This window comes from Rhinatrema bivittatum, chromosome 12 (assembly GCF_901001135.1).
Source record: "Rhinatrema bivittatum chromosome 12, aRhiBiv1.1, whole genome shotgun sequence".
NCBI lineage: Eukaryota > Metazoa > Chordata > Amphibia > Gymnophiona > Rhinatrematidae > Rhinatrema > Rhinatrema bivittatum.
In genome coordinates, this window is record NC_042626.1 from 7,395,356 (window position 1) to 7,418,412 (window position 23,057).

The window sequence follows — 23,057 nt, forward strand, 5'->3', positions numbered from 1 at the left end:
AATTATAAAGCATCCATGAATATGAAGCTTGTAAGTGCATTATATATGTTGATATGAGGTAAGTGTTACATTAGACCCTGGTCTGATCTCTCAGTCCTGCCACTCAAATTTGTCTCTACAGTAAGAGAGAGTTCTCATGAGATGAGACTCTTAATCATTTATTTTGTGATAACGAGGGTCTCAAGACATCCCTTTAACACATCAAAGTTGTTATAAGCACATTTTCAAGGTAAATGAGTCAGGGTAGTTCCCATACCAAAAGTACGTAAGGGGACACTCCTCTCGCACCTCTCTCCAATTCTTACAGAGTAGGCTTAGGGACACTCCTCTCGCACCTCTCTCCAATTCTTACAGAGTAGGCTTAGGGACACTCCTCTCGCACCTCTCTCCAATTCTTACAGAGTAGGTTTAGGGACACTCCTCTCGCACCTCTCTCCAATTCTTACAGAGTAGGTTTAGGGACACTCCTCTCGCATCTCTCTCCAATTCTTACAGAGTAGGCTTAGGGACACTCCTCTCGCACCTCTCTCCAATTCTTACAGAGTAGGCTTAGGGACACTCCTCTCGCACCTCTCTCCAATTCTTACAGAGTAGGCTTAGGGACACTCCTCTCGCATCTCTCTCCAATTCTTACAGAGTAGGTTTAGGGACACTCCTCTCGCATCTCTCTCCAATTCTTACAGAGTAGGTTTAGGGACACTCCTCTCGCATCTCTCTCCAATTCTTACAGAGTAGGTTTAGGGACACTCCTCTCGCATCTCTCTCCAATTCTTACAGAGTAGGCATAAAGGGCGGGGGGAAAATTCACTTGTCTATTTTTGCATTATTAAGAATATTTAATAGTATTTTCACTGTACACAGTGCTGCACAAGATACTTGGAGGAGCTTGCAAGAGGTTAAGTGCGAGGACGAGAGCTTAAGTGACTTGCTCAAGGTCACACAACAGTGAAGGTAGGGTTGGAACCAGAGTCTCCAGATTAATAGGTCTGTGGAGTAGTTGCTTGTATTACACTGTAGCAAAAGAGGAATAGTTTTCATTTTTCCTCATCAGACTGCAAGGTCAGGTTTAGAGAATTAAGAGGTCACGTCAACGAAGTCATCTGATTGGCCACAGGCTGGGTCCCACTAGCTGCAGTATCTGTGGGACTTTCTCCTAGGGTTGCCGCCAGCTAATCCCCTGCCTTGCAGGTGCTGTACAGAGTACAAGAGAGAGAGGGGAACACGGGCCGGGGAATGAGGTTTTGTCAATTTCCTGTTTCATACCAGGCAGCAGAAGCAGCAACAGCTGAAGAAACCGTTGAGGAGAAACACGCTTTCGTGCAGCGCCCTTTCTTGTTCAAAACCCGAGCTGCACCTTATGAGAGCATGGGCCCCTTCCAGGTCTGGAGTGCATCCACGGGCCCCTTGTAAGGGACGGGGTCCGTTCTGCTGGTATGTGGCCCTGCTATGTGCTGATTCTGTCGCTGCCCAGAGAAAGGGGATGAGGGCTAAATGATGTGCGCTCTCTTGTTTATGGAACACGGAAGGTCTTGGGAGAGCCTTTGGCTTGTGCTGTATCTTGCAGCATGCAGAGGAGAGATAAGGGCACTGCCAGTCATTGTGGGTTAAATAAACAGCACCACAGAGGCACTGTTACAGAACAGGGCCTCTCTGAGCGAGAACAGACCCTCACCAGCCTTCGCTTTCCTGCTCTCCGCCTTTACCTTCTGTTCATCCTAAGAAGGTGTGTTTGGCTATTGAAGGGAAGATGCAAGGCCTGAGGTAACGTTACTGAAGGTTGGTGGTGACAGCTACTGAGAACATGAATGGGTACAGGGATGTAGGAAGAGCAGACTTGGTCATGGGCAACGGGGAAGTGTGGAAGAGGGCTGAATGCAATGGATGGTGGGCTATCAGCAGGCTACGAAATATGCTGCTGTCTCAGAGCTGAAATGAAAGCCTTTACATTTACAAGATGGTTGGATAATGCATTGGAGCTGAAATGACTCCTTGCTCAGAGTGAGCCATAAAGAAATGCTCTTTAGTTCTTTCCTTGCATCAGTCAAATTATTTTGCACTGCATTCTTAATTTGAATTTCTGAAGATAAACAAGAGACAGCCATTTAAAAGGTGCACCGTGAGGTCTGTAAATTCGAAATGGCTGACAATTACAGCCATGGTGCAGCAGCAGCAGATCTGTACCCATGGACGCAACAGGATTGGCACGTCCTGCTAAGCTAGTCCCTAAAGAGCCAGAGCCGAGTCCCTGATGCGCCACTTTGCACCTCTCTGCTGCTGTAGGATTGTTACTAACTTATGTCTGCCATTTTGGTGTTGCACGCTGTGGCCCTGTATCGATCTTTCAGATTTTCATTAAAAGAAAGAGTCACCCTGGGGCACAAGGATTCAGACTGGAATCCCCCGCCCCAAGCCATCTCTCAGGGCTATCCAGGCCTGGGCACAAGACAGAGGAGGTGAGCTCAGCCCCAGGAAGGAGGGAAGGGAAAGCCGTGAACATTGCAGTGGCAGTCATCCCTCCAGTCGTCAGGCTGGTGTGGGTCCCGTCACAGCTGCCGTACACCACCTGGGGTGATAGCAAAAAGCCTCAAAGATGGTATAAAGCAAAAAAAAAAAAAAAAAAAAAAAATATTTTATTTAAAAAAAAAAAAAAAGCAACAAAAACAAAAAAAGCCAAAAGGCTAAAATTAATGTAAGACATGATTTATTGACCAATAAGAAGTAACTCTGGAATCATCTCACAGGATTTCTGGTCTGGGGATTTTCAAATGTCCATGTTACCCTCCCTGGCCCCTTATGCTGTGAGAAGCATGAATGGAGAGGCGCCTTTCCGCTGGAAACAGTAGAATGAGGGATCATGAAATGAAAGCCCAGGGAGGACGACTCAGAACCAACGTCAGGAAATGTTTCTTCACGGAGAGGGTGGTGGAGGCCTGGAATGCCCTTCCAGAGGAGGTGGTGAAAACCAAAACAGTAAAAGAATTCAAAAGGGCATGGGATAAACACTGTGGATCACTAGAGGCTCGAGGACGGGAATGAGGAAAAGAGTGCATGGGGGTAACTTGCTGGTGCGGCGGTTACTGCCCTTGACCAATAAGTCTTCATACTGTTGATGCAACTCCATCATTGCTCTCTGCTTCATCGGCAGGGGGGAAAGGGGGAACTGGATTCAGACAGCGACCAGAGGGCCCTGACTTTTATGGTCTGGGGAACTGATATGCAGACAAAGAAAAAAGCCCAGGACTGCTTCTACGGCCAAGTCCTAAAGCAAAGCAGGTCAGCATTGCCCGCATTTTCTGGAAGGCTCCTCACCCACTAGAAATGTTGCTAGCAGTAATTTTTATGAGTTTGGCAGTTGCTTGATTTTTGATTGTAAATATTTCTACCCTTATCCTAATGATTGGAGGTAAGCGCACGGACTATTCCTGGGCAGAGTGACTGGAGCGTTTGGTCCTTTTCTGCCGTTTCCTTTGTTACTATGTATGGCCTGGTCAGTTAGATCCTTCCCAGAATCATTTCTAGCTTAGATAGTTTTACAATAAAACTTGTTTTATTGTAACGTCACTGCCGCGATTGTTTCTACTTATAAGACTTGCTCTACCTATATTATTATTTGTTATCTGACGATTTGTTTCAATGTAACGCCACAGCTGCGATTGTTCAGTTTCAATGGAAACAGACATGATTTGATATCTTCTTTCAAGAATGTCGGTATATAAAAATTCTAAATAAATAAATAAACAATGCTGTTCTACTTTATGATTTATGGAGGTTTCAGTTCTCCCAGGAATTTGCTGAATGTGTAGGGAAATGAACAGACTAGATGGAGCGGGAGCTGTTTATCTGCCTTTTCCATGAGCACCTGGAGAAGACTAACTCTTTCCTGTGCATTTTGGAGTCCTGAGGCCACGTCGACATTTTTCTCCTTCTGAAATATCATGAACTGAGGTTCTCTTATGCGTAATAGGCAGAGCTGTACATGGTCAGCCAGTAACTTTCAGAGGGAAAGAGTTGATGGATTTACCATCCAAGGTGAAAGGCACACAGGGCCGTTTGTCTTGCTTACGCTGAACTTCCTGGCCACTCTATTCTGCATTCTTGGGCTGTAACATCTGCAAACAGTCCTATAAATAGCAGAGGTAACAGAAGCCAGAAATGTGACAGACAGAGCATGCATGGGCTGGAGGAGTCGGTGGAGAGAAAAGAGGGTGGGTGCTGGCTGAAGCGTGGAAGCTTGGATGCTAGGCTTTCTTTTACAAAATAAATCTGTCTCTGCTGGTTTGGGTAATACCGAGCCTGCCATTCAGCAGGGCCCACAACATTTTAATTGGGCGATTTATTGAAGCTTCTTTTTCTTCGTTCTCTCCCCATGATGGATTGTATTTATTTGCTTTATTTAAATGGTGCCAATTATTGTTTTCATATTCCCATCATGGTTTTCCTTAAAGCAAGCGAAATCTTGTGATGTAATTTGTTTTGAAGTATTAAAAAGAAATGTAAAAAAAGGAAACTTGTATGCTGACCTGTCCAGAACAGCAAAAACAAGATTTGGATAAGGAGAGAGATCCTGCCGCAGATGAAGGTTCATGACTGATAGACGCCTGCGTTTTCCCTTCAAAGTAACACATCTGGTTTTGAAAATTCAGAACAAGGCATTGAGGGCAAATCCCAAGTCAAGCCAAGAAGTCCTTGCTGGCCCGTGCCAACCTTTACCTAAGGTTAAAAGTTGGCGCAGTTGATCTAAGGGTGGGCGGGGGTAAGAGCTGTAACCTTTGCCCTCAGAATGACCACGTTCAGGCGCCTCACATCAAGCTGCACATGGTCTTCCCGCGCTGCTAGAGCAGAGATGTCACATGATGCTTCGCACAGCATGGGAGGATTGGCAGTCGAGGAGGAAGGAGGGCCTCTGAGAATTAAAAGTTTTTATTTTTCTTTGATGTATTTTCTTTGTAACACCTGCTGAAGATTTTTTGACAAACAGCCAAGAAGCTCTGATGGGTCCAGACTGCAGTTAGAACACTGAAGATGAAGGGGGGAGCAAAGTAAAGATGTCTTCAGCTTTGCTACGAGAATCTTAAGCAGAGCAAAAAGAAACTAAGCCTTCAGCTCCTGTGTGTGCTGTGCAGACGACCTTCAGACAGCACAACCCATCCGAGCAAAGTCGTGCAACCTGTCGAGTTTGTTTTGACCACACATGAACAAGAGTGGGAGCCAGATCAGATGCAAGCAGGGACAGACGCAGGAGGTGAATTTCTGCCTATCAACGGGTGCGAGACTCATTTCTGGTCAGGATGGTGCCGGTCAGCTTAGCACTCAGGGTGGGGGGGGGGGGGTAGGGGGTCACTGAATGGATCAAGGAGGAAGTGCTGTTGGAACAGCACTTGCAGTCAAAAACATGAGAATAGCAAGGTAGAAACTTCACAGCTGGAATGCAGAATTCATTAAGTGAAGATGCCCCCAAGGACGGGTGGGGAATGTTCTTCATGGCTGGAGTTATTGGAGGTATTCTCAGATCCTGCGCCGCACGTTACCTTTGTATTGCTTAGCTCTATAGAAATAAGGGTCTACAAACAAGTTGGAGGGGCGATACCTTTTTACTGGACCGAGTTAATTCACTTGTGCTGAGCTTTCAAGAGCCGTGATCCCTTCATCCGACCATGGTTCTGAAAAAGAAAACCCTTGCCATGGAGCCAGGACAGAAGGGATTTTAACAAGGAGAAGCTGGCGGCTGTTGAGAATGAGGGAGTTGGAGAGAGTCGTGTGAGTCATCTCTGACTTATTTTTGGATATCTCCAGGTAGCCTGGGCCAGGTCCGCGTTTGTAGGGATGGGCAATTCCCTCCTTTCTTAGGGAAAAATCAAAGCTACGAGTCCCTGCATGCAGTGGTGGCAAATTAGAACTGGCCCAGGCTCGCCTTTATGACTGGGAGTCATTAGCAGTGAACTGTTTACCGAGCGTTAGTGGCACTGGGGGTCAGCATCTCCACAGGCAGAGCCCAACTTTGACTTGTGAGGCATTTTTTAGGAGAGGAAGGGCACATCTAGACCTTTTTAACGTGGAAATAATAATAATTTACCAAATTTGAGGCTTCCAGATTATTGGCTTTTAAGGGATTCAGCCCAGTATTGTGGTTGCTGTGTTAGTCCATTGGAGAATGTGGCATTAGGAGCCCTAGGAGAGGGAAAAGGTCTGGGGGCCGTCCGACCTTACGTCGCTGCCTCATTCAGCGAGTTTGACGTCCTCTGGCAGATTTGCAGAAAGCACCTAGCGTCTGCCTTAGTCCTTGATACTAAGAATCTAAAAAACATAATAATTTCATTGTGCGGTCCATTTGGTGCTATCTTCACCTTAGGTTTTCCAGTAATCCGAGGATCCTCAGTAGGGGAGGCTGATCCTGATCAAAGGAATGAGTGGAAATAGGGAGGAAGAACCCTTCCAGTCATTCATCGCCATGAATTCACATAAACCAGAAATCTGCAGAATGATGTTGGTTTCAAAGCGTTTCACCCGCTTTCATCGCCTGTCTGAAAATTGCGCTCCATTAAATGAGACTAAAAATTGTGTGTTCTTCCGTATCCCGCGTACTTTTGGCCACGTAGAGGAGGCGTTTCTGGGGGCATGTTTAGCTAGAGGGAGGTAATGTCCACTTGTAGATGGCATTTTCAAATCATTGCGTGCACTTTTCTGTCCACAGATAAAGCCACTGCAAGTGATGGCACGTCCTGTGGTACCTGTGGCAAGTTGTACAGCAAAAGTACATGTGAACTTCCACTTTGAAAATCAGTCTGTGTTGTAAAGAGAACGTGCAGTCTTTGTCCCTGGAGGAATCAGCTTAGGGCAACACCTTGTTTAGCCAGGGCTGGCCTTAGGAGGTGCCAAGTGGTCTGACAGCTGCAGGGCCCGTGTCTGCCATTGAACATGAAACCAGTGGGTCCCCATACACACAAAGGTGCCTGCAGACATGCCCCTCCACCCAAACTAGAGGCCCCACACTGATGTCCTTCTCTTGGCCAACCGTTAGCAACTGGGCCTTAGGGGAAGAGGGAGATAAAGTGACTTAGCCAGTGTTGCACTCACTGGCAGGGGATAGTCATACACACAAGTCCCAGGACTTCTCCCACGTCCCAGTCCCATGCTCCATCCACTAGATAACTCCTCCCTGCCAGAGGAGATTTGACTATAAGACAGGTCTAATAAAGCTCCTTCCTGCGTCTTTCTCCTCTCTCTTAGCCGGATAGAGATTCCTTATGCCAGCCATACAGATGTTTATGAGGCCAGGATAAACCATGATCAATAAGAGTGCCAGATCCCCCCAGCATCAGCAGCATCTTTTGGAAAGTTACAACGACAAGTGGGACCGAAGGCTCGTAACCCATGAGATCCTACGGAGTCGGGTCAACGTGACCTCGTGTCGCCATGTGGGCAAATCCCTGAACAAAGAGCCTGAGAAGCAAGTTGGGAGCCCTCGCCAGCAGGAGTTTTTCAGGAGAAGAAATCTAAGCACAGGTGACAAAGGAATAAAAATAAGATCCCCCTGCAGGAAAACTCCAAGCCGTGAAGATATCCCGAAAAAAACAACATGGACATATCTGGGATCCTCAGTAGTCAACCAGGTAACAAACCACATAACCAGATTAAGTTAAATTGTTCGTGTTCAACTACAACTTTTGTCTGAACAATTTTTAATTCCCCATTTGTAAAAGTTATGGGCAATTAAAATGTGAATTAAAAATTGTTCTAACAAAAGTATAACAAATAAATTACTGAAAAAATGCATGAAGCACAAATGTTTATCAGTTAAGCATATTTTATATGCAATTATGGATGTATGCACATTAGCCCAAGACGTCGGATTCTGCTCACAAGAAGAATCAACCATAGACAGAATCCCCATGTTGGTCAAGGAGACAAATCATCATTTTTCCTGTAGGTTGACCTTTCAAGCCTTTTTTTTTTTTTCCTTTTGATTCTTCTCAGCTATTCCAGGATACAAATAATTCCCTCTTCAGTTATCAATATGCCCCGCGCACACTGAATGATGTTTCCCTGACCTTGAACAGCCATCCCTCTGGCACATCACACATGGAGCAGTCCATCAAAGTACTGAAAGGAGAAAGAGGTAAGGCGGCCATCACTCACGAGGGCAGGGCACTGGGTAGGCCCACACATTGCAGAGTGGACAAGGGGAGCCATTCCACCAAAAGACACTTCCTATTGAAGAACCATGGAGCAGGCCTGAGAATACAAGATGGGCATTAGATTGTGGACTGAATTGCTGCTAACGAGATTGGCAGCTTCAAGGATTGAGTAAGGATGTGTTTAATTTTTATTGGGCAAGTTTTGCTCCCTGGTATAAAATAAACTAACGAAATGAGAGAGAGGCTGTTGGTTGACTCTCAAACACACAGAGGTAGCCGTCATGGTTAGTTAAAGGACGACCTCTGTAAATCACACACAACTTTCATCTCATCACTTGGGCTTAGGGAGTTAAAGTGAAAGCAAAAACACAAAAAAAGAAGGATGGGAAATTTAAGACATTAACGCTCCAAGTGCAGAAATGACGACATCTGGATCCAGAAAGCTACGGCAGATCCAAGGCTTCAGTTCTGCTTTTGTAAACATATTTTCAGAACTTGCATAAAAACGGTAGAAGAAGCTGACTTGCAACAAGCGTTACTTTTCTTCTGGTAAAAGTAAGGTCAAGATCTTAGGGTTAATTTGCTCTCCCACAGGGTGGATGCAGGGAACCTCTTGACTTCACCAAAACTGAAACTCATCTGAGCAAGCCGCTGGATGCTGTGATTAGGGCGCTGGATTTTAATAGCTTCTTTCTGGAAATCTAAACACATGGGGGTCATTTGCAGTTAGGCTCCTAAATTGGTTCTTTTGGAGATTCACTACACTTGAGTGCCTAGATTTAGGAGCCTAAAAGGTGGGTGGTTACAGGGGCAGGGTTAGGGCGGGGGAACCTAGTTAGGATTTTCAGAACTAGACTCCTAACGTAGGAGCTCAGCTGCCTGTTGGGCCATGAAATGCATTCTGTGCATGAGCTCATGGCCTTCATTGACGGAGCTGAGCTTCACTACGACAGTAGCACCCGATAAAGTCTCCTGAACAGAGGTTCAAAAATGTTCAGTTCAATAGAAAGTGTCACACAGATCTGTTCTGTGCTCAACAACATGAACGTGGTATAGGGTCACCCACGTATGTAAAAGAAAATAGAAAAAAAAACCCACGCCTTGCACAGGTCCCGATAGCCACACAGAATCAAAGAACCACCCAGCACTTCAAAATTACTTTGTATCTGTCATTTGTAAAAATAACCATCTGTACCAGCTGCTGCTTTTCATTTTGGTTTGTTTAGGTTTTAGACTTGATAGTTTGTAAAAGTCTTTTGAATGCCTTTATGTCTACGTCTCTGACAGGACTTGGGGGTGGGACATGTTCTGGGAAGCTCAGCTCTGTTTCCAGGTCTTAGGGAGGGAAGGGAAGTGGTCAGAGTCATGGGGCGTGGCCTTGTTATGGAGGTTGGGTGGTGGAGGGCTGATGAAGAGCATAGCATGCGTTAGCCTGTTTCACCCGCCCGGGGTTCAACTTTCTCATAATTACACGGCCATGAGAAAATTAATTCACTTAGAAACTCATTATCCCTCCTCATTTAAAAAAATTAGCATACTCTTAATTTTTGTTGGAAGTACATTTTCTGGCGTACCTCCAACGCCCATGCAACGCGACTGTAGGTCACATAGATAAGTCTTCAGCGCAGTGCATTAGCAGTAAATTTGACAGCCCGAGATCCCCAGCGTGCCATGGCTTACAAACGAGGTTCATTCCTGTCGAGGTACGCGCAGAACAAGCCCACTTGGAGAAACTGCCTCCGTAAGAAGCCATTTTCATTGACTGTTTCTTCTGCTTCCAGACAATTTTGTCAGCCTCCGGCTCTTCCTATTGAACAACTGATTTTATTACCACTAAAGGATGTTTGATGAGAGCTAATGCTAAGGGCCTGATTTTCAAAACTCATTTATGCACTTAAAATTGGCTTTTACACGTGTAAAGTGAGCTTTTGAAGATTGCTACAATGGATGCCATTGACTTGTCCAAGGGATTTACCCACGTAAGTGGCTTTGCAAAATTGCTAGGACAGGACAGCGTGTTAGATTTACGCAACTCCTTTGAAAATGCACCTGTAAATGATTACGATTCAGGATTTTATGCAGACTGTGATGTCTTGATTCAGAATAAAAATTAACCAAAGATGACATTGTATAATGAAGTTTTCAAAGGCACATAAGTGCCTTCCGCAGATGTTTAGGATATTTATTATAAGGGATTGTGGGGGGAGGGGAGGTTTGAAGGGTGTGAGATTCGTAAATGAGCAGAACCAGATGCTAAGAGACCCACAGAAACTGAGTGATGAGATTTTCCTTTCCATGGGAGGGGGCTCTTGGTGGGTGCCGACCTGCAGTTTTTCCTGGGCTTGGTGTTCATGGATCTGCTTTTCAGGACAGCGCATGCAGAAACTCCAGCTTGTGGCAAACTTACAAATTCCAGCTACAAACTCTTGAAGCCCAGAATTTGTCCTCACTGCAAACACTTTTGCTCAGATCTCACCTTCAACATTTAGGCAAACGCAGCTCTGGACTGTTTTGCATGCCACAGATCTCTTATTTCTTGAGTACGTTAATGCCTGAAATATCAAAACTTCCTTGGTAGTGACTTGGACCTTCCTATCCTCAATTTACCCTCCGCAGGCACTCAGACGGCAGAAGGCTCTAGTATGCATAGGATTCGTATCATGAGAGACTCAAGCCAACAAACTGAGTAGGTATCTAGTTTTGCAGTCTGTTCTGTAATACTGCAGACACACACACACACACCTTTCCTTCCCCAAATGCACAAACGTACACACGAATCAACCCCTCCCCAAATACAGACACACGCCCCCTCTACACCAGAGTGCTGTGAGCAGTTTTTGAATTGTGTCTACCATGCAGGTTAAAAAATGGTCTCTGTTCTGTTTCAGCTGTGGAACTGCAGTCCTGGATAAGGTAAGGAGGGGGGAAAGTATCTTACGCATGCCAGAGGTGCAGCCACCTCCGAGCTAGCACCAAAGCTGCAGATATTTATGCACCCACGAGCAATGCGGTACTGAATAGTTAAGAGAAACCCGGAGACTGGCCAAGGGAGGTGGAATTGGAAGCTCCGATATCGGAGAGAAAAAGGCCCGAAACGCAATCAATATGGGGCAGATCCCCACTGAGAACACAACAGGTTACAAGATCCATCCGGCCATATTAATCTCAAAATGGCAGCGTCAACCCCATTATCAACTCTTGGGCTCTCTCGTTGGATATTTTCTTTCAAACTTTGCTTTTATTGCCTATAACATGGGTAAATTAGATTCCCTGGCCGTCTCTCAAACCTCTCACCCATTACAAAATGAGGCAGACAAAAACAGATTGGAGTTAAAAATGGCCACAGTTTATTGATAACTTTACACACAAACCTGATCTCATTTCACAGTTTATCACAACACACCCGACCTCAGTTGCTAACGCCGGCCTCCAGGAGCCCGTGTAATCTGTCCATTACACCATGTTCACGCCCTGGCTTTACCCCTCATTTCTCTGCGCTTGTCCCCATGCTTTCTTCAATTCCGGGCGGTGAGCATGCAAACCAGTCCTGCGGTTTCTCATAGGCCACAGTGCAGTGCATGCTGGAATTTGCCAGATTGGTAGTGCTACTGTTATTAAGATTAATAAAATTATAAAGCTAAGCCATGCACTGCAGCACCAGGACTATGAGATTAGCATATATTATTATATACAGTTTCCTGGGACCTAAAAGGTCACAGTATATAAAGACCCGGACAGGTCCACACCAATGGGATTAAAAAGGTAAATGCAATGGAGGTTTCAGATATCTAACAGTCCTGGGTAGAAATTGATAGATTTGTTTTCTTGCCATTGGGCCTGTGGTCTGGCAAAACGTACTGTCCCTGCATAAAAATATGATGAACAAATGTCAAAATGATTGTGAAGTCTGTGGCACCTCACGAGTCTCCAAGGACTGCCAGCCAACCAGGCCTGTGCACTTCCGGGTTTCACTGGCCTGACTTTTTAATTTTTTGTTAAAGAGACTTATTTATTTAAGAAGTTTCTAATCCACCCATAACAGAGTTCTGCGAGATCCCTCTTCAGCGACGCGTGCCACCCTTTGATTAGCGTCTGCAACGCACTGTGAGGTGCAAGGGCTGCATAAAATTCATTCATCTTTCACGCACACTTTTCTTTCATCTTGGGTTTTTCTAGGAAATATTCCAGCTTTCTGACTACCTCAAAGTAAGTCACTTACTCTTAACGTTTCCTTAAGAAAGCAAAAAATGATGGTTTTATGATGCAAGTTTCTAAATTTGTTTTTGAAACGTTTATGGCCCAGTAGAGAAGTTTTACCTGGCAGGTGTTGGATGTCGTAAATACCGATTTATTTCCTCAGGATCTGTTCTGGAATAGCAGAATCTAAACTCAAGAGAGAAACTCACTTTGCATTCATTGTTATCCGAGGTTTCTGGTTCTAAAGGAAGAGGTGAAATAATCTTCCAGGCATAAAATATAAATATAAAGATCCTTTCCTTCTGTTTAGGTCTCTGGATAGTTTTCCCTCTGCAATACAGCGCGCTCAGTCGAGTGCACTGCTTAACCCATGGTTGGACGCGCGACCACAGCCCCAACGCTATAAAGGGATTAGCGTGCCCAAAACACGCATCCAAACCCCCGTGAAACTAGCAGTGCTCATCACATGCAAATGCATTCTCCCTCAATCCAAAAAATTAATGTGCGCCCGACCCGCACGTTTTTACCCTCAGAAATTAACGCCTGCCCAGAGGAGCGCTAATTTCTGAGCAGCTGCTTTTCTGCACTTCCTCCTTCTTAATATCATGGCTACATTAAGTCAGAGGAACAAAAAGGACAGAAAATTAAAAAAAAAAAAAAAAAGCGTGCTGGCAGTCAGGTTAGGAAAACAGACGCTAGTAAAACTGACCGCCCGTTTTCCTAACCCGCTGGCAGCCACCTCTCCTGGGCACCCGCTGCCAAGGAGGCGCTAGGGGCGCACATTTGTCCCTAGCGCCTCCTTTTTAGCGTGATCCCTCATTTTAATATTCGATTGCGCACCCAGGAGAGGTGGCTGTGCACGCGTTAGGAAGGTGGGTGCTGAACAACGAGCGCCTGTTTTCCCGCGCAGCTTTATTAGCTGGGCCTGTGAGCTCGGGGAAGTTAAATCCCTCATTCAGTCACATAGGAAGCGGGAGGGGTTTGGATTGGAATCTTGATCTCCCTCTGGCACAGCTGTGCGAATGCTCCAACAAGCAGAGGGCGGTAGTGGCTCCCAGCCCTGGCCTGGCGACACGCTTCACTGGTTTGGGTCTCAGGATATCCGCAAAAGAAACCCACATCGGATGCAGAGGCATACACTGCAGAGCCAGTGCATGCAAATCTATCACATGCACGTACACTTAGATGGGCCTTCAGGACTGGGATGGGACCCACTACCGAGGTAGCTGGTAGAGGTGAGTGTGTAAGATATTTATTTAATGTTCTCAAAATCTGCAACGGCACAGATTGTTCAATGTGGAGTACATCCAACATTCATAAAACAATAAAAAACAAAATCTAAAGGTAATGCTGTGGTCCTGAATTCTGCAGGAGGCCCTTCAGCGGGAGCGGAAGCTGAAACAGAAGCTGGCAATCCTGCAGGAGCTCCTCGCAGCACTGGTACGAGCGGCAGAGAAGTCCTGGAAGGTACTGAGCCTCTGTTCTCTAGCAAAGCTACGCCACTGAGAGGGAGCATATCTTAGGCTCTGAAATGAGCAGGTGGGTGGCAGAGCGTGATGGCTGTGGAAATTCACGTCACTGCGCGAGGTGAACGAGCTGGAGCAGGGGCCATTTGTGAATTTCCTTTCTGCTGTGGCAACGCTTGCCCCTGCTGTTTCTTCACGAGGGCATATCCTGCGTCCAGGCTCCCCTCCAAATGTCAGCTCAGGGCAATGGTTCCTCTACCTCACTCTGTTTACCCCTTTCCTTCCTCTCCCCCACCTCCCTCTTGCTCTGACATGAGGAATGCGATTTCAGACCTGCGCTGCCATCAGAAAGACCAAGTGGTCTTGGATTCCTTTCACAAGAATTATCCAAACATCGCAATGACATAAAACAGCGGCAGACACCAAGGCTGTTTCTTGCACGAAGCGATTCCTGCACTGAACATGGTACATTTTCACGCCGGCAGCAGAGTCTGCGGGTGCGTTTTATCTGCGGGCTTTGCACTCAGTTTCAGGAGGAAAAGCACACGCATACAACTCTTGCCTCTGCTTCCTGTGCAGGATGCTGATGGGCCTGAAAATACAATCTTTGCGTTGTTACTTTCTGATTCCCCCAGAAATGCCTCCCCCAAACGAGGCCAAATGTTTGATCGTTGTGGGATTGAGGGAGAGCAGGATTCACATTTACTCATCCGATTGCCTCTGAAAGTCACCCTCAGTATGGCTGAGGATTAGCGTCCGTCTGTATTTCAGGTGCACGGCTGTGTGGTGCCACGTGGAAGGACTTGCCCTGAGGTGCTGCAGCGGGGGAGGGAGAAGGGAGGCCAGTGGAAGAACGTTGCAGCGACACCTGCTGGCCACAATCAGAGTGCACCAGGCTCTCGAGGGAGCTGCAGTCCATGGCCAAGGACTATCGGTGCAGTGGCTGAGATAGTTGGGCGCATGGCCCCATAATCTAAAGGATTGGGAAGGAACGGTCCCTTAAACTTCCTCTCTTTATTGCCATTATATTGAATTCTTTCCGAAGAGGCAGCTGTACTACAAGTACAGTAGCCATCTCCATTCCTAGACCATGATCGCTGGTCACTGGCGTCAGGTGCCATCTTGTACACGATGGTTGGCGATAGTGGTGCACCAGTTCTGTCCTAGTGAGGCAATAGCTTGATCGTGGTATGGGTCAGTCTGCCGTCCCACAATCCACCCACCAAGCTGGACCGTCAGTGTTAACAACGCTAACCCCACTTTCTCCAAGAACTGGATCTTGTGCGTCGGACACAGAAGGGCCCCCTGAACCGTGGCAGTGAACAAAAGGAAAAAAAAAGTCCCTTCTGTGAAGTGCTACACTCCGTGGTTTCAAACATCCGCCAGGAGGTCGAGAACAGCTCGAAGAAGCCCCGCCCCAGCAGGAAACAAACATCTGCCATTTAGACAGGCAGGAAGCAGACTTGAAACCTCAGATCCGAAGCAGGTGTGTGGGCAAGGGGCATGGCCCTGCTATCTTTCCTTTGTAAAGCAGACATCCCAAGCGGGAGCTGCTCCCGGCTCCTCTAATCCACGTTCGGCTAATGCCATCCTTTCCGGGGAGCCGCTGCCTTAGGTAAGAACCCCCTATGGGACCTGTGCGTTTCTTGGCCCACGGCTGGACCACACTGTCTGCTTACGCTTTCACCGCCCTGGCTACATCAGCCAAGGCGCCTTCTCTCAGCTTAATTATTTGCTATGCACACATTTTAGCTGGGGGAAGGCTGATTATTTAAAAGAGCAAGTTACTGTGTCGGTGAACACAATTAATGTTACAGCTGTGAAAGAGAAGCAAAGAGGAAGCTGTGGTCATCCTAAGAGAAGTGACGTGTAGGAGGCCAGGAAGCTCCTGGATTCTGCCAGCCCTGCCAAGAGTTTTCAGAGTGGATAGGATGCGGGGGAGCAGTCTAAAGCTCTTACCAGGGCTTTCTGAATTTTGCTGAAGACTCAGATTATATTGGCTGCGTTTCCTGGTGCTGAATTGCTGGAGACCCTACATGGGAGAGACGTCAAGATCCACCTTCCCCCAACAGCACACTGAAGACCTGCAGGATGTGCACGCCTGTAGTTTGCTTCAGCTAAAACACCACGGTTAGAAGCGAGGGGGCTATCTGAGCAGTTTTGATAGCTGTACATTAAAAAAGAAACAGGACGGGCCTTTTTTTTACTAACTGCCTATCAGACTAAACACCAGCCTTTATCTGTTTCCTCCACCCCAAACTTCTCTGTTTTCTTTTTGCTAATAGACTTCTTACTCAGGTTTCTACATACGTACAAGGCAGCAGGGAAGCCAGAACTCTGTCAGACATGTATATATATATATATATATATATATATATATATATATATATATATATATATATATATATACACATGTATATATATTAGACTGATTGTAAAAGCACTTACGGCCCAGAGAAAAACGAGTTATTCACTCAGTGCGCTTCTCTTTCAGGTCCAGGTGAACGAGGACAGACTGAAGAGCCGAGTGGGAGCCCTCGAAAGCCAGCTGGATGCCTGCTCACAGGTAAACCTGCCCCCACGGTGTCTGGAGCTCAGACCGCCGCCACGCAGGCACTGCCGAAGGGTTCTCGCCTGCCCAAGGTCTAACCTGTGAGGCGGATCCAAGCTCTGGGTTTGCCCTGTGGCACCTGCGACATTGCAGTTGACAAAACCTGTGTGAGGTTTGACCTTCCGCTGCATCTTACATGATCATTAGGAAAATCTTTACAAGGAGGAGCAGGAGTTAAATCTGGATGTGTTTCTGAGAGGTAAATCTTGTTCCACTGATGCAAATTTACATGAATTGATCAGGTTTTAGAAAAAAAAAAATCAAAATGATAATCAAGTCCTGGTTTTTAAGGAAAAAGAGAGTAGTGTGGTAGCCTTGCTAGTTCGTGTTAAGGGGGGGAAAAAAAAAAAGGAATGCTTGGAAGTAGCAAATCTTCCAACTGAGCTTAAAGTAGGCCTGACCGGGAGCATGGTATTGGAAGCCGAGGCGGCAGAATGTCATCATAAGGGCTAATAGGAGTCCATGACCGTCCTGTGACTTCCATATTATTCTCCCTGCACAGAATCTTGGAAAGGAGGGAGTGAAGAAGATCCTCATGGAGATGGAAGAGCAGAAACAGAAGTACGAGCAGGAGGCCAAGAAGTCAATTCAGAAAATCCTGAAGGAGAAAGGAATGGCCGAGCAAGCCCTGCAGAATACACAGGTGAGGTGGCAGCACCTGGCACCCGTACGCCTGGCATTTACTGAGCAGCCTGCGCCAATGAGCACGCACAAGGCCCCCCCCATCCAAGCCCCTTCTGTCAAACTGCACAGAGCAGGCCCATTCGGAGGCGTCTCCTCTGCTCACCAGCCGTATGAGCAAGCCCCAGCCGGAGCCAGCCTCACTCACATTCCTCACTTCCTCCTTACTGCCAGAGCAGATTCCACATTCAGGCCTCAGCACATTAGGCTGAATGAAACATCTGGCCTTGGAAGCAAAGTGTGCGGCGCGGTGAAAGCGCCAATATAGCGAGGACAATTGTAATGGAATCTTCCATTAGATTTTGTGTACTTTTATGGTGTTTTGTGCAAATGCTAATTACATTTTCATTTCTATTGAGCGTCATGCCATTTATGGTGGGTTTTTTTTTTTTTTTTTTTTAGTTTTTAACATTGTTCCCTGCCCGGAACAAGCAGGTGAAAAAAATGGAAATAAATCAGTGATTTAGTGTCTGAAAACAACACTATACACCTTGTTGCATGCTGTGCTCACACTGAGGGGAGCTGTTCTCAGGGCATGATTAGGTCTGGTAGGTGAGGGAGGGAAATAACACACTTAGGCCTGATTTACTAAAGCTTTTCTCCATTCTGTGTCTATGGGAAAATTGCTAAGTCAGTGAGGCCCACTGATGGATATTCAAATCTGCAGTGTCCCCCCCCCACAAAAAGCAGGGGCAAATGTCAACAGCACTTTGTACCTGTGTGTAGTTTTGTTTTGAAAATTGGGGAAAAATCTACCGGTAGAAAGCACCTGCGGATTTTCTGCCAAGTGAAGCGATGCCTCACAGAGAACATAGAAACCTCTTCCCTTCCTCCTGAATTACCTGTAAGTAGGAAAGGAATGGAGAATAAAAATCTTATCTCTGTATTACTCCATGGTGCAAGCACATAGTGTGCAATTCTGGTCACCGCATCTCAAAAAATATATAGTTCCATTGGAAAAGGTACAGAGAAGGGCGACCAAAATGATGAAGGGGATGGAACGGCTCCTTCTGATGAAAGGCTGAAGAGGTTAGGGCTGTTTAGCTTGGAAAACAGCCCTATGATAGAGATCTTTAAAAGCATAAGTGGAGTGGAATGGTAAATGCAAATCAGATGTTTACCTCTTTCAAATAATACAAAAACTAGGAGCACTCCATGAAGTTACTAAGTAGCACATTTCAAACAAATCAGAGAAAATATTTTTTCACTCAAAACGCACAATTAAGCTCTGGAATTTAATTGCCAGAGGGTGTGGTAAAGGCAATTAGCATAGCTGGGTTTTAAAAGGATGTGGGAAAGGTTCCTGGAAGAAAAGTCCATAAACTGTTATTAACCAGGTAGACTTGGGAAAAGCCGCTGCTTATCATTGGGCATAAGCAGCATAGGCTCTAGCTACTTTTTGGGATCTGCCAGGTACTTGTAACCTGGATTGGGCACTGTCTGAGACAGGATGCTGGACTTGATGGACCCTCGGGCTGACCCAGCAGGGCACTTCTTATTTTCTAATACACTTATAGCAATCAAAAACCACTGTAAAGAAAGCAAACCAGGTGCCCTGTAACTTTCAGAGAGCTCAGAAATGGGGCATCTTTCATTACCACTGGGTCCTTGCTTCCATCTTTTCAGAGGATGCTGGTGGTCACAGAGGGCGAGCGCGGCCTCTGGAAGGAGGAGTATGAAGCATTTAAAAAAGAGTGGAGCGATTTGACCGCCAGGAACGTGGAGCTGCAAAACGAGCTGTACGTTCTCCAGGGCAAGCTTGAGGTAATCCCCGTCAAGCCTAGCAATGTCCTGCTGACATGTTCTCTCGGGACTGGGCGGACCCTGCAAGGTGGACACGATCGTACAAAGATGGGCTTATCTAAGCCAGAGGGAAGCTGAATGCTAGAGGGCGGGGCACATTTCCATCACTGGTGGCTTGTGATAACCTCATATTTTCTGTCACTTTGCTTTTTCCATTCTGTGCCTAAAGGAGCTTTCTAATCTGTGCAGAAACCTGGATAGTGGGGCAGGTGTGCAAATGTGGTAGCCAGCGCCTTTGCCAGACTGTGCTCAATTGCTGCTTTACTGGGACACAGATTTCCTCCTAGTATAGGCTTGGGGGGGGGGGGGGGGCAAGAACAAGGGAAAGGCTGAAAAGCCCTCAGAAAGCAGAATTCAGATGTCTTGCTTCTCTGAATCTAGTCCTAACTGAGGGATTTCTGTTGGGGGCTCCCTCTTTCCTGTTCTCAGTGTGTGGATACCCAGGATGCACAGCTCCAGAAGCTGCAGGCTCAACTGTACGCCTTGGAAGGAGAACGGACGGAGCTCCAGACCAGGCTGGACGTCTCGCAGGAGGACAACGAGCTGAAGGAGGGGCAGCTCACGTCCATGAACGGTACTGTCCACCTCTCGCAGAAGGTCTCCGTGCGAACAGGGCAGGAGGCGTCGATGCCGCAGCCCCTGCTTCTCTTAGGCTCTCCAGAATCCTGCCCTGTCACACTCTGCCTCTATCTTCCTTTTCTTCAGGTAGATGGAGAAATGCAGAGGACCAGAAGCGAGCCCTAGAATTAACCATCAGTCAATTACAGAGTAAGTAGCACTTTACAAGTCCTTCCGCTGCTGGGACTTCTGACTCTCAGTTTCTGCCATCTGCATAGAGCGGAGACCACCATGAGCCTCCCTTCAGCTTAGCCAAGCCCGCTTACAATGAGAAGGGTCTGCATTGGAGCTCCTGGAGGGGGTCCAGTTTTACTTGGGAGGAATCTAATGCCAACCAGGGTGAATCGGGGAGAACATTTGTGTATTCTCACTTAGCTTTCTTTAAAAGCCACTATTTCTAGCAGCCTGTGGTGTTCTGGCAAACTGGACATATCCAAGGCAGGGTAAGGAAGAGAATGATCTAAAACTTGCCTTAAGATTAATGAATGTTTGCAAACTTGCCAAAATCCAAGCAGCTTGCTTTTTAGGGAAACTCTGTACACAGACCCGCTGCTATGAGTATCACTGGAGAACATCCCTCCGATCACCTAGAAACAAACTACACCAGGCTAGTCAACCTAGCAGTCCAAGCCAGGATCCATTTAATGACTGATAGAGATCTTTTCCTGGAATTTGTTAGTTATGAAACTATCTGGCGCCTTCAGCTGGGAAGGTGCCCACTGTCCCTTAATCGCCCATGGGGATTCATCCCGAGTGCCTCAATAGGTTTGTCGTGCCTGCCTTAGAAAGACCGATCTTGATAGTTGAATTTGTATTTTCTTTTATTGCTTGGTTTGGAGATGCCAAATGGATCGTAACTGGGTGGGGGGTTCTGGGCTGTTTCAGATGAGGTTTTCACCATGAGAAGCCAGCTTTGTTCATCGGCCATCCAGAGACAACACCCTTCACAAAGCGATGAAGCAGATCAGAAGTACCGGGCAGAGCTGCAAAAGGTGATGTCTCGGCTGGAGGTGAAGGAAAAAGAGGTGAGAAAGGAGGAGGAGGGAGCGAGGCCAGAAGAGACATCAGCAGTTACAGTTCAGCAGAAGCCGGCAAGATCTTTATACGGAAAGAAGCGGAATTATTTCCACGTTCCGCCGTGGTCTCCCCTCGCTCTCCGCTTTCTTTTCGGCTGCAGATGCACAGGGAATCATCTCTTGCTGCCACAGGGCCAGTTCCGGCCCAGGCACCCGTGACGCTAGGGCGTTATTAGGTTTAAAAAGTAATAATGATGGGGGCGACCTCCATAATCCCCATGCTGTGTTGCAAGTACCCGCAGGCTTGCAAAGCCATTTTCACAGGGGAAACTCCCTGGGCCGGGCAGGGAAGGGGGGGTCCCCTTGAAAGTCTGCCAGGGCATGCAGCAGGGGTACAAGAGCGAGTGTGCACTTTCCTTCCCCCCCAGGGATAAAAGTATGAAAGGGCAGGTTTCCTTCTACAGCGACACGAGGAGCAGTCTTCGTATGTAGGGGAGCCCTACCAGCGCCTCTTATGGCGCTCCCACTCTGCCTAATGGCCTTCACCGACTTTCTTGCATGCCCCCTCCCCCCACTGATTGCATTTTGTAAATTTATTTTGTTCTTTTTAAGTGCATGGAGCTGCGTTCAGAGCTGGAGGCTTTGAGTGATGAGTATCACTCTTGCCAGATGAAGCTGCGCCAGTGCAGGGAGCAGCTGAAGAGTCATCAGGGCAAAAGAAGAACAGTGAGTAAGAGTGTGTGATCAACACAGTGTAACTGGCAATCGCGACGGTGCCCGACGCTCCTCTGTGCCCTCTCTTAATCCTGGGCTTGGGGTGCCACCATAGTCCCTCGAGAGCACTGGGGCACTCCTTTTCTTTGCAGTCCAGGTGAGGTATTTCTATAGTCCTGGTGGGGAGGCAGCTGGGGGAGGGGGCAATACAGACACTAAAAAAAAAAAAAAAGTGATTGTGAGCTCCAATGTGGTGACCAAATGCGTCCATCCAGGGCCCACTCAGGGTACAATTTGAGGGGGAAAAGGTCATCTCTGAGCCTGGGATCCACCCTATTGAAATGGACCTCGATCTGATAAGGGGGGGAGGGGTCCTTTGAAATAGGATTCAGGCTGAAAAAGCACTCCAGTCGCAGGCGCACGCATGGGTTGTTCTGCTTTGTGTGAATTAAATCAGTCTTTGTGCAAGGTGGCAGCGTGAGAGAACCACAAGCAGCAAACGTGCAGTCCCCTGAGGGGGGCACCTCCGTTCCCACTCCTCACTGCTGGGCTTGCTCTCAGGAAGGGTTACCTGGGGCTCCGGCCTCTAGCATCGACCAGGTGGGCTTGCATTGCTAGCTCTTGTACATTGATCTGTGTGAAGTAAGGCGGGATCAGACACAATGCAATCAGCCTGACTTTAAGCTTCTCGCCCTGCCTTCACAAAATCTGATCTTCTTCTTCTCCCTCCCTCCCTTCACAGCGACGAAGCTGCTGCTGCTGGTGGTGCTGGTTGCCCCTCCTCGTGCTGGTGATAGCCATGGCACTGGCAACATTTTTGACCAACATGGACATTTTTAGACCCTCGGACTCCAAGAAACAAACTCCATTTTAATGCTGACTGTAGACTGAAAAATTAGTATTTTTGCCTGTTTTCGTGTGTTTGGGGTTTTTTATATTGTAAAGATGATTTTGATAACTGGAGCCTTTTTGTATTTCAACTTGTTCATAAGATGCTTTAATACATTTCTCTACACAACTCTGCCTGCAGCGTGGTTTAGCATCTGGATACAAACCCCCCCCCCCCCCCAAAGATTAAAATTGAGATAAAGGCAAAGGTGCGCCATCAGGGACATTACCAGACATTATCATCACTTATTCCGTTTTAAAGGTGCAGCTCTCTGGTGCCACAGCAGGTAGCCTCGAGGCCGGACGCATCTGTCATGAGCAAGGATAGAAGATAGGAACCAAGCTGAAAACTTAGATCTCAGATTACAAGTTATGAAATACAAACTAGCACACTTCTGTCATCCATGATTAGTATATACACATGTAACAAAACAAGCCACAGGCTCGTTGCACAGGCTGATGACATAGTCCGGGGAGACAACTCCCATCCTCACCAGCAGCACACAGGCCTGGTTTTCAGGAAATCCACAATGAACATGCACTGGGACCAGCTGGGCTCGTGCAGGCTGCAGCGGTGGTGTGGTCAAGCCCAGAGAGGGAGGCAAGAAGGCTGCCATCATCCCACTGACTCCTGCTGGCCCCAGAAGAGCAAGAGGTATTGCAACCCCAGCCCTCAAGTCTAGATAATGAGGGAGAAAACTCTATTAAAAGCCACAATCAAGAAGAAATGCTCTAGTGGTTACATAACACCACAGTGCAGGTGAAATCCTGACGTGAGTTCAGGACTCCACCTGCATCTGAGTGACCCCAGCAAGTCGGCGGAAATCAAGGAATTCAGACTTTCCTGGTCAACAGCGCAATAATCCACAAAGCAATTTTCAAATTAACAGCATTGACATGGGGCCACCCCAGACACACAGTGGCAGAA

At 47.0% G+C, this 23,057-nt stretch overlaps 1 protein-coding gene across 6 annotated transcripts; it reads left to right on the plus strand.

Moving 5' to 3' along the window:
- The first annotated feature begins 1,239 nt into the window (after nt 1-1,239).
- Nucleotides 1,240-22,313, plus strand: TRAF3IP3 (TRAF3 interacting protein 3). Of its 6 annotated transcripts, none has more exons than XM_029574066.1 (15): nt 1,240-1,431; nt 7,228-7,610; nt 7,975-8,116; nt 10,752-10,821; nt 11,024-11,048; nt 12,312-12,341; nt 13,704-13,799; nt 16,293-16,364; nt 16,912-17,052; nt 18,717-18,854; nt 19,323-19,467; nt 19,599-19,661; nt 20,397-20,536; nt 21,140-21,253; nt 21,984-22,313. In XM_029574066.1, exons 2-15 carry the CDS (start codon nt 7,284-7,286, stop codon nt 22,113-22,115), a joined length of 1,635 nt encoding a protein of 544 aa, XP_029429926.1. In that variant the 5' UTR covers nt 1,240-1,431; nt 7,228-7,283; the 3' UTR covers nt 22,116-22,313. The 6 variants fall into 6 exon arrangements, with proteins under 6 accessions (XP_029429926.1, XP_029429925.1, XP_029429928.1 ...); XM_029574065.1 differs by lacking the exon at nt 1,240-1,431 and adding an exon at nt 1,604-1,761; XM_029574067.1 differs by lacking the exon at nt 1,240-1,431 and adding an exon at nt 1,615-1,776.
- Nucleotides 22,314-23,057: the final 744 nt, after the last annotated feature.

Coding starts and splice junctions, on each gene's coding strand:
- TRAF3IP3 (XM_029574066.1), top strand. CDS start 7,284: ATGATCAATAAGAGTGCCAGATCCCCCCAGCATCAGCAGCATCTTTTG. Junction 7,611..7,974: donor GATCCTCAGTAGTCAACCAG/GTAACAAACCAC, acceptor GATTCTTCTCAG/CTATTCCAGGATACAAATAA. Junction 8,117..10,751: donor AGTACTGAAAGGAGAAAGAG/GTAAGGCGGCCA, acceptor TACCCTCCGCAG/GCACTCAGACGGCAGAAGGC.